This window comes from Seriola lalandi, unplaced genomic scaffold (assembly GCF_002814215.2).
Source record: "Seriola lalandi dorsalis isolate HSWRI2012SDOR001 ecotype SW California unplaced genomic scaffold, Sedor1 jcf7180002054937, whole genome shotgun sequence".
Taxonomy (NCBI): Eukaryota; Metazoa; Chordata; class Actinopteri; order Carangiformes; family Carangidae; genus Seriola; species Seriola lalandi.
Genome location: NW_019525489.1, coordinates 1,079,188 through 1,089,925, shown reverse-complemented (window position 1 = coordinate 1,089,925; position 10,738 = coordinate 1,079,188). Strand labels below are relative to the sequence as shown.

Genomic DNA, 10,738 nt, shown 5'->3' with positions numbered 1-10,738 from the left:
TATATTTTATTGACAATACTGTTGTAATTTCACATTGTGTTATTGTTACTTTTACTTAAGTAAAATATCTGAGTACATATTCCAGCACTGACTTCACAGCACAGACTGTCTTTAATAAGATCTGGTCCTGTGGAACAACATTTGAAAATGTTTGTTTTAGTGTGCAGGGCTTTTTTAATGCCTTTTTATTTAGCAAATTATCAAGTTAGTATAAGTTCTGGCAACTGGTTTTAGTTATAAAATGAGAAACACATGAATCAGTTTCTATAATTGAATCTCTCTGGACTCTTGAGGATCCCGGCCAGTAGAGAGAGAGAGATGTAATGCAATGACTGAATGAAATCTGCTGTAACTGGTGGTGTCACGGCTGCTCTGCTGAAGGAGACTTCTGCTGTTAAAGGATCTGCAGTGTTTGCTGTGTAAAAGTCATGCAGGCTGCCATATAAATTTATATGACAGACTATAAGAACTAATGAACGATGCTGGCAGCGTTTGCCATGGTGCATTACCATGAGCTGATGCCAACAAGTTTTAAAGATGAGCATTAAGAAAATCATTTAGTGAAATATTACTATTACTGTTATTTACTATGGCATGTGCTCTTTATATTGTTGCCACTATTATTGCCATTACTTTTACTAGTACATTACTATTTGTATTATTTACAGTTACAGTTGCAACCACATTGCTGTTGCCTTGCATTTCTTTTAGTGGTCACACTTTACTTTAACCCGCCCTATTTAGCATTTAAAAGCAGTATACAAACATTGTATAAATGGTTTATAACACACTATAATGTAGCTGCTATAAGGACATTATAAGAATGAATTAATGTAGGCTAAATAATTTATCAACAATTATAACTTCTCCAAAGAAGATTTGCTTTTTATTATTAAGGTTTGTGTTTTTATTATATTGTTATTAATTATCTATACCAGCCTTTCCTTATAGATGCACACAAGTGGAGTTAATGTTGTTGACAAACACATATCTGTTTACAGCTACATTATAGTGTTATAAACCATTTATTAAATGTTTATATAAATACTAAATGGGGGATTAAAGTAACATATTTCCCTTTCACTGTTATAACTTTTCCATTTCTATTATTACTATTATTTTTCCTGCTGTTATTGCTACTACAATTAACTGCTAACTGCTAATTGCTGCTGCTAATATTACCACTAAATTAAATGTTAATACTACACCAGTACTGCAATATAATACTGCAACTATTTCTCCTCCCAACAAAAATGTTCCCGCTACAACTGCCACATTACTACTGCTGCAGATAATGATACTTAGTAGTATCAGGATTACTGCTTCTTATACTGTTGTTACTATTTGCAATACAGTATTAACATAAATGCTATAAATACTAGTTCTATTACTAGGCCTCCTGTACTTTCTACTTTTCTACAACCACTATACCATAATATCCATTTCTTTAAGGCAGGAAAAACTAAAACAACACAATCAAAACACAATTAAAACAACACAAGCTTAGCAATGATATATATATATATATATATAAAGTAAATCAGTCTGAAACATGTCTGTGTTGGTTAAAAAAAATTCTCAACAGGCTTGTAGTCAGGTTTATTGTGGGCCATTAGGTTGAATGCCTTTAGTTCCAACCAGAAACACAATCTCTCCTTTCATCTCCTTGTCTTTTTTTTTTCTTTTGCGTCACCCACAAATACACACTCACGCACAGTCCCGCTCACACACAGACTGAGTCAATGAGACAAAGAGAGAGAGAGAGAGAGAGAGACAGCAGACTGTCTGTATTGCCCCAATAAAAGTAATTAAGCTGAGGAAGTGGTGGTTGTGATGGCGTGGTGTGTTGTGGTCAGTTTGCGGTTCAAGGTTCATTAGCAGCCTTGGACTCATTGTGTGTTTCTGTTGTCTGGTTCCATGTTGTTCAAAGTCTGGGTCGGGACCCCAGAGTGGGACAACAAGAGAACACAAGACAAAACCTGTTTTCTGTTTTCACTTATTTTCTTCTGTAGTTTGACTCTCCCAGTCTTTACTGCTGAATGTTACACTTTATGGTACTGTAACCTGGGGCCATAATAACCTGCTGTTTAGTTCGTAAGATGGTGTTTACGATTCAGGAATCATCCGACTCAGATGTGAGTGTGCTTAATTTTTTGGTTGCAGAAGTGATCACACATTACATTCATTTCATTTTATTACTACAGGCTATAAAAACATTTAGACAGCACCCTGTGTACGGATACAGACAGCACTGTAACAAACCTTCAGTTAATAGAAACAATATTTGTGCATTTTGCTGAATTATTTTTTATTGTAACAAATTTGAAAAAAGTGTATGTGCCTTTCACAACTCAATTTATCTAACTGTAAAGTTTTTGGTTTTATTTCTTTTTTGTCTGTTTTTAGAAAAGCTCCTCTTTTCCTCTTAGTGTCAAATATTTTAATCCTTTGTCGTCAGTTTGTATTTATTGAATTATTATAAATATTGAAACCAAAATAGAGGGACAATATCAAAGCACAAACATCACAGAACAAGTAGCAGATACCAATATCAAATATCACAAATATCAGGATGATTATCTGCGCTTGCCTTAAATAATTATATTTATATGCTAAATAGTCAAATTTAGTTTTATGAGGTAACTGTATTGTCATCAGTTATTAATGCATGTCAGTTATAAACAAACAGATAGATAGATTTAGATTGTCAGCAGTGCAAGTCAACATGGACAAAAACCAAACGTTCTCACTGACATGTGAAGTCTGATGCATCAGGATCCACAGATATGAATATAAGGAGCTGCATCTGTAGCTGATGTTTCCCTATTTAGTTTTCAAAGAATATATGTCCTTATTTCTTAGTATTTATGGAAGAGAAAGACCTAAGGCAGAAAGAGGGTTCATTTCTTCACAGTGAGCCACATGACCTCAGAGGGAAGTTGGGTTCAAATAAGGCAAGAGGAGCATTTTCAATGTTTTGTTGATGAAAGATCAAGATAATCAGGAGCGAGACACGATATTTCAAAGAGAGATTGCTGTTGGAGTCTAAACCTGAGCCTTGGTGTTCTTCATCGGAAGGAACAGGGTTTATTTATTTGTTTGTTTGTACCTTTATTTATGGCTCTATTAACCTGCCTACGTGACTGGAATCAAGCAGAGCTGTGACAGCCTTTGCAGACTTGTCACACAGTTTGCAGATGACATTAAAAGGACCGTCTTTTACTTCCATCCATCAGAACAGGTGGTATCGTGCAAAGTACTGCAGTCTCTCTCTTTTCAGTTTCTTCTCTTTCATTCTTCTGTTCTGGAACCAGATTTTCACCTGTCTGCAAAAGCCAAGCAAAGAGTAGGACTGAGAATAGAACGTTTTTGCTAGTGCTGTTACGTCTGAGACAGAGTTCATTTAAAAACATGAGCGTATCCTGTGATTCTGCATCAGCAGAATACATTTAGTGCAGAACATAATGCTGCAGTTTTTCATCAACATGTCAGACACAATGTTCATACAGAATGTAATTTGCATGATGGTTATCACCAACATTTCTTGGATTGGTTATGCCACATGCATGCAAACCTAAAAATATTGATATATTTAATATATCAATATTTTATAATAAATATTTATAATATACTAAATATTTAAGTTGAAAGGTGGAAAATTATAAAATTATAAAATTGGTGGAAATTATATGAATATCTCACCACAACTAATTACAACTAACAATTATTTTCGTTGTCACTTAATCAGCCAGTTACTTCCCTGATTAACTGAAACGACGTGTGGTGCACAAAAACTCTGAAAATAGTGGAAATGCCCATCAACATGGCAAATGTCTGTTCAACAGTCCAAAACCCAGAGATATTTACAGGCGTGTAATGCATTCGATTATTATCTTAGACATCTGGGATAACAATCTCATCAATTCAGAAAAACAAGAGCAGATTTATTTTTTACATGAAAACATTTCTCGGAATTCTGAGATAATAATCTCGTTAATTCAGAAAAGCAGGGCAAAAAAAATTTTCTCAAGTGAATGAATTACTTTTCTGTAGAGATTAAATCTACAATGATATAATACAGAAAAAAGCAGGGGGGGAAAAAACACATTAGAGAAGCCAGAAGACATGACTAAATAATCAACTGATTACCAAAATAGTTGCTGATTAATTTTCTGGCAATAAACTATTTGGTTAATTGTCTAACCAAGTCGTCGACTTAGATCCATTGAGATTAATGGATCTAAGTCAGATAAACACTGTTTTCTCCTGACTCAAAAACATGTATATCTTCTTTTCATGGTAAAAAACAAAACAAAAAAACATAGCAAAAAGGCGAATCATGCTGTCATTGCTTCCACAGCTTTGAAATAAAACACCACTATAGTAGTGGTGTTTTACAGGGCTGCAGTGCAAGAGAAGAGTGCTTTACTGCAGCCAACAACACCTGGTAACACAAGCCCTACTTAACCCTCATCCCACCCTAATTGGAGCAAGGTTAGATGTGTTCAGACAGCAGCTTGTATTTTACAGCTATTTCATATGTGGGTCAGTCAATCAGAACTAGTATCCAGGCATAATCATTTTACAATCTAACATATCTTTTCATTAAATAAATCTTAATCAAGAAAATATTACAGCATGAACTCACCGCTCTGTCAGGAGCAGGAGGCGGGACAGCCGCATGCGTCTGTCCTTGTTGATGTAAATGTTGAATAGAAACTCTCTCTCCAGCTCTTTGATCTGCTGCTTGGAGTAAGGACAACGCTTCTTTCTACTCCCCGAAGGCCCTGCTGGAGAGAGGACGAAACCATTTAACATGAAACAGAAAAAAAAACAGGAAGTAAGTAGATGCAATACTAAAAGAATATCACTACAAGCATTAATGTCCAGAAAATAGGTTCAAGAAGTGAAGTCTGGTAAAATAAGCCCAGGACAAAATCCAGTCTTTAGGAGAAAGGGTCAGAGGAGGCCAATCTCCTCTAAACATCCAACAGAAATAAAAGTAACTCAAACAAATAAAACCCATGTAAATCTAACCGACTTTCATTGAATTGTGTTAATTTAAACTTTTAATTTGAGGTGAATGTCAAGGTCTAAATCAAAACAGTGTGTTCAAGAAGTTCACATGCATGACCTTCATGTTGTGCAGCTATTAAGTGAACGTAGAGTCTTATTAAGGCTATCATTACAACAAGTTCACACGAGCTTATTTCCATGCATTTGTAGATTTGCATCTCATACGTTATGGAGAAAAACAGGCGTATTTAGGTCCAATGTGTGGTTATTAGCCTTTGTGACTGTTTCCTATTTCAGCAGATAAAATTACAACTAACAAACTGGTAGAAATTTGAAATATTAATTAACTTTATTGTGTAAATCAATTAGAATAGATAACTGCACTTACCAGCACAGTTTACCTATAAAGTACAAATCCATTTATAGGATTCACATAGACACAAAATTTATTTTTAATGTGGAAAGTACAATTTTTAAACTTACAGAAATCAGATGTGTAGACTTTTCACATTTGATTTAAGGAAGATTATGGTTATACTGGGGCCTTTAAATATACTCATTAGATTTTAGATATGTACAAGTAAAGAACACAACTACACTTATTTTTATTTTTTCTTCATATTTTCTTTTTCTTGGGTTTTATTTTTAAAAGATAAACATGATCCAATACAATCTATGAGACTAAACAAAGACATGTAAATAGGAATTACAATGAATGAACAGATAAATAAAAGACTAATTTGTAGCCTTGACAAATGACCTCTTGGCCGTCAAATGTGGCCCTGATATATTCTGTCTCTTGACTGCATTGCATGTGCAGAACATGTTCAGTAAGTCCATGTTAACCTAAGGTTTAGGCCTATTTCAGAACTTTAAATGAGCCATGGAAGATGTAGAAGTGATGGGCTAATATATGGATGTAAGTTACTATTTTTATCTAATCGTGCATGATAACAAATATATATCAGTTCTCTAAATGTCTCTAAATGACCCTGTTTGCGTATGAATTGGCCCCATGTGGAGTCATGACTCCACAAACTGAAGGATTATTCAATTGTCTGTGTCGTTCATTACGAATTAAACCATTAACTACATTTTCTCGTAAAAAGAAATGTCCGGCTTCCACTCACTACGGTCATGCCCGCCGTCTCCCCCACTGCCGCTGGATGACGGCGCATCCTCCTCGTCCTCCTTCCGAGCCAAGGGTGACGCTGACCCCGCCCTCACCTCGCCGCTCTCTCCGCTCCTCCACTCGGTCCGATTCGTCTCTTTCTCGTGGTGGTTCCCAGCTGTAATTCCCGCTTTCGGATCCTCTGCGTCTTCTGCGTACTCTAAAAACCGGTCGAAAACCGGCGGCAGGATTGTGTTTCGCCCCGCCGGGAAGAGGAGCTGTGAGTCCCTGTTGTACGTCGTGTAGCTGCCGGGGAAACTCCGCGGGTCACCGGCAAACGCATGTGCGTGAAAGCGGGGATCTGATGCACCGTAAACCTCTCCGCCGTATGAAAAACAGTCCTTACTGCCGCCGAGTATCGTTTCCGACGGGGGTGATACAGCCTGGTACTCATGATAAACAGCTTCCCCCGGCAAGTTGAAGCAGGAGGTGATGGGGCAGTTGGCCTGGTAGAAGGTCCATTTGCCGGGAGGAGGATACTGCTGCAGCGGCTCGTGGTAACAGTAGCTCCGGTACTCCGACAGGCTTCTCCCTGAAGCGGTGCTATGGTCCAGCAAAGCGGCGCCGTTCTCCGGTAAAAACGGTGAAGTGATGGAGCCAAAGTCAGACTTTGACGGATATGTGCAGCCTGGTAAATACATGGATAATTACAATAATTAAAATTTCACCAGGCTGTGGTTTGGAGAAATTGTTTTAAACAGGGTAAGGTGTCAAACCCTTTTTGTGTTTCCACATGAGGGACAGAAAATTAGTTGTTACCCTATATAGCCCCAAATATAGCAATCAATATAAACTAGGAGCTAAACTTAGCTCTGCATCATGGCACAAGTATTGAGAGTTAAAGCAATAGCTACAAACAGGATCTAAAGCCTTTCTCCAGATCTCTTTCAAACCTCTCAATGTCGTTTGAAGAGTGAGGAAAACAGTCTTTGACCTTGTGCCTGCCCCAACATGAGTACAGTTAACTACACCTAAAGGCTGGGCTGCATGTTTTTGTAGTCAGGCCATGTCAAATCCAAGCCTGGCCAGCCCCGGATACACACACACACACACACACACACACACACACACACACATTGCCAGGAGATGAAATTGAAATTTAAACTTTACAGTGAAAAGAAGAGGTCTTAACAGTTTTATATATACAGTATGGATTATAATAATAAAAAATAATTATTTCAAGCCAATAGAAAAACACTCCTCTTGCACGTAGACTGATTTTCTACAGGTTTATGCGTGTCATAGGATTTCTTGGATATTTTCAACTTGTAAAACCAAACCTGATGTTCAAAGCAAATTTCTGAGAAAGCTTCAAAGCCTGTTTGTACATTTATGAGGGAGGCTTGGTTGGCATTAAATGTGCTTGGTTAAAACCCAGATAGAACCTAAAAGGTTTTTATCCTCTGTGATCATCCATCTTGTCATACCTGCACAGGCTGAGTCCAATTAATGGAAAACATCTCAGCAATTGAGCTGAAATGGGAGAATGAAAGCTGCTTTTTCTTCTTATTGTCTTTTATACTGAAATATTGTGGCTTGCCTGACTGGCAGACTTGCAGAACACAGTCATGTATTCTACAAATACTACGATTTCAAGTTACAGTAAAACGTGTCTGGAGGGAAGATTAAAATATGACTCACAGGATTGTTAGTGATCAATTGTAACATTTTTGTTTTGTGTTTAATGACATTGAAAATCTTTAGATTTGTCCATCTGCATATGAAAAACTTTGATAAAGCTGAAATTCAGCAGATGACATTTAATCTTTTCACTGTGATAAATCTTGCAAAGTTGCTTAAAAAGTTGCATAAAACTTGCTCTCAGTATGTTATTAAAGTCCATTATTTGTTCAGCCCGTTTGTCTTTTTTTCTTGATTTAATTAGTTTCTACTTTTTTCATGTTAGGATGATCACAAACTGATGCACTGTATGGAAGACAAACTTTCTAACATTATGTCTTCAGACTTTAGTCTCATAAATAAAAATGTATCTGGGTAAATATAATTAATATATCCAATATTATTACTGGTAAAACAACAAATAATAACAGTCATATAGCAGTGGTGTTAGCAGCTACACTGCAGCACACTTGGTGGCCCAAGACTGGCCAGTATAAGTACTTATAGAAGAGCTGCAGTAGCAGCAGTAGAACAAACAATACTTGTAATAGAAATGTAGTCGACCAGCTGCAGTAGTATAACAGTATTACTCTCATTTCCTTATGAAGTACGGCATGTACGAGCTCTGTAAAGGGAAAACCTTGTGCTGGAAGGGGGTGTTTCCGTTTATTCCTTAATGAATATATGTGTCACATCAAAATGCTTTTGCGATTTCATTCATTCACTCATCATGAGGATATTTCACAGACACACATCAGTGTGTTGTCCTGATGGAAAGTCCAGTGACACTTTATGTGCAGAGTTGTCTTTTTGATCTTCCTGTTGTATATAGACCATAAAATGTGCTGAAGCCTGACACACACTTTGATCAGCTCACTGCTGATTGTTGAAAGTTTTACTGAACACAGAGGCATGTAAACTGGGATGACAAGAATGAACAAGAATGTCTCATTGAAGTTTATTAAAGCGTCTTAACATGTCTGTACACAGACACACACACACACATACACACATATACACGCACACATACATACACGCACACACACACACACACATACACGCACACACACACACACACACACACACAAGCACAAGCTAAGGCCAAGCCCTAGTAAAGGTCATAACATATCAGATGTTTAAACTCACAAGCTAGGCAATTGGCAGGCTGCTGTCATCTTAAGAGAAGGATGGGAAAGACCTTGGGCCGACCACCAAGCTTACCCTGTGAACCCAGGCCTTAAAGTACCACAAGAACCTTGACCTGAAAACACGACCCGAGAACAGGACTGCCAACTAAAATCAAAATAAAGTACTGCATATCAATTATAACACAAAAGGCTTTGTGGTGGTGGGGAGCGGGACTCTCTTTCCTCTCCACCTTGTACGGCCTGTCAACATATTTCAACAGAGACTGTAAATGTGTTGGGATGTAAATCATGGCCTCAAGTGACTTTTTGATGTACTGTTACAGGATTACACACCACTGTCATGAAATATTATGCAAATTGACAGCATGTATGTTAGTTTTTCTTGACTGTTGTTAAGTTATATATAACAAGCATCCCCCTGCCAACTAATAGGCCTTCGACATGTTGACATGTTACAGTAGGAAAAGCACAGATGTCATTAATAAAATTATGACAGTATTGTATTGTATCTGTAGCAGAAATGTTGGCATCTCATGGAAGAAAAAAACACAAGTGTAACTGATAAAAATTAAAACTGACTGCACTCTGTAGAGCTTTTGTTTGTGGTTATATCTCATAAACTTGGTTGATATCACAGTGCAGCTTAAGGCAATGCAAGGCCATTGCAGCCACAGTGAACTTTTCCGTGTAACACTTAACACGTGTAGCACTAAACCGTAGTCCGACGTATCACAGGCAGATGAAGTGAGCTTCCCCAGAATCCCTTTAGGAAAAGGGAGTGCAGGCAGAACCATAAATATCTTAGTGGTGTATGGGGATTTTCCCATTTATTACATGCAAATATTTATGTCTGATTAAAACACTTGGGCTATTAAATGCTCAGCACGAGGACGGCCGAATGAAACATTAGCACTGTCCTAATGGAAAGGTCATCTACTTCAACCCCTTTCAACAACTCTCCTGTTCTTGATCTAATGCTGAACATGGTATATACACTTAATTAGTGGAGCACATCACTGTTGCTCCTCCCAGAATACCCATGATGGCCTCCAGGAAACATACTGTTAAGACGGCCCCCTCAGCATGTCAGCCTAGAGCTGTCATGTGCTTGTGTTGTGCAGTAGGTTGTATCGTGTTGTGTGTGTTTAAGTTATTATATCACCAAAGTTAAAGTGTAATACAGTACACAATAGCATGACTTAAGGACATAAAGCCCTGGATGACACATTAGTTTCAAACTAAATACCAAGTTAAGTGTCTGAATACTTATGTCAATGTGATACTACAGTTTTCTCTTTTTAAGAAGTTTGCAAAAAATTTCTATATTTCTATTCTTGCTTTGTGATTATGGGGTACTGAGTGCGCAACATAACAAAATGTGTCTCAATACTTTATAAATGCAATGTATATTATTTACAACATGACAAAAGGCTTTGTGGTGGTGGGGAGCTGGACTCTCTTTCCTCTCCACCTTGTACGGCCTGTCAACATATTTCAACAGAGACCGTAAATGTGTTGGAAATGTAAATAATGGCCTCAAGTGAATTTTTGATGTGCTGTCTTTTACAGGATTACACACCACTGTCATGAAATAGTATGCAAACTAACAGCATCTGTATACATGCTGTTGTATGTATACTTGTAGTTAGTTTTCATGACTGAGGACAGTGTCTCTCACTACACAGGTGATCACACATGCTTCTCTGATCTATCAATAGTCTTAGTTTCTTACTTTGTCTCTCTCAGACAGTGTAGACACCTTCTGGGTAACAAAGTGCCGCTC

At 37.4% G+C, this 10,738-nt stretch overlaps 1 protein-coding gene across 1 annotated transcript; it reads right to left on the bottom strand.

The window, feature by feature from the left end:
- Positions 1-1,693: 1,693 nt before the first annotated feature.
- On the bottom strand, positions 1,694-7,121 carry LOC111644587 (homeobox protein Hox-D11b-like). The gene is made up of 3 exons (XM_023393499.2): positions 6,147-7,121; positions 4,649-4,790; positions 1,694-3,326 (listed from the first exon to the last, which is right to left on the bottom strand). The coding sequence occupies exons 1-3, from the start codon at positions 6,826-6,828 to the stop codon at positions 3,233-3,235; spliced, it is 918 nt and encodes a 305-aa protein (XP_023249267.2). The 5' UTR covers positions 6,829-7,121; the 3' UTR covers positions 1,694-3,232.
- Between the last annotated feature and the right edge of the window lie 3,617 nt (positions 7,122-10,738).

Coding starts and splice junctions, on each gene's coding strand:
- LOC111644587 (XM_023393499.2), bottom strand. CDS start 6,828: ATGTATTTACCAGGCTGCACATATCCGTCAAAGTCTGACTTTGGCTCC. Junction 4,791..6,146: donor AGACGGCGGGCATGACCGTA/GTGAGTGGAAGC, acceptor TCCTCTCTCCAG/CAGGGCCTTCGGGGAGTAGA. Junction 3,327..4,648: donor CTCCTGCTCCTGACAGAGCG/GTGAGTTCATGC, acceptor TGGCTTTTGCAG/ACAGGTGAAAATCTGGTTCC.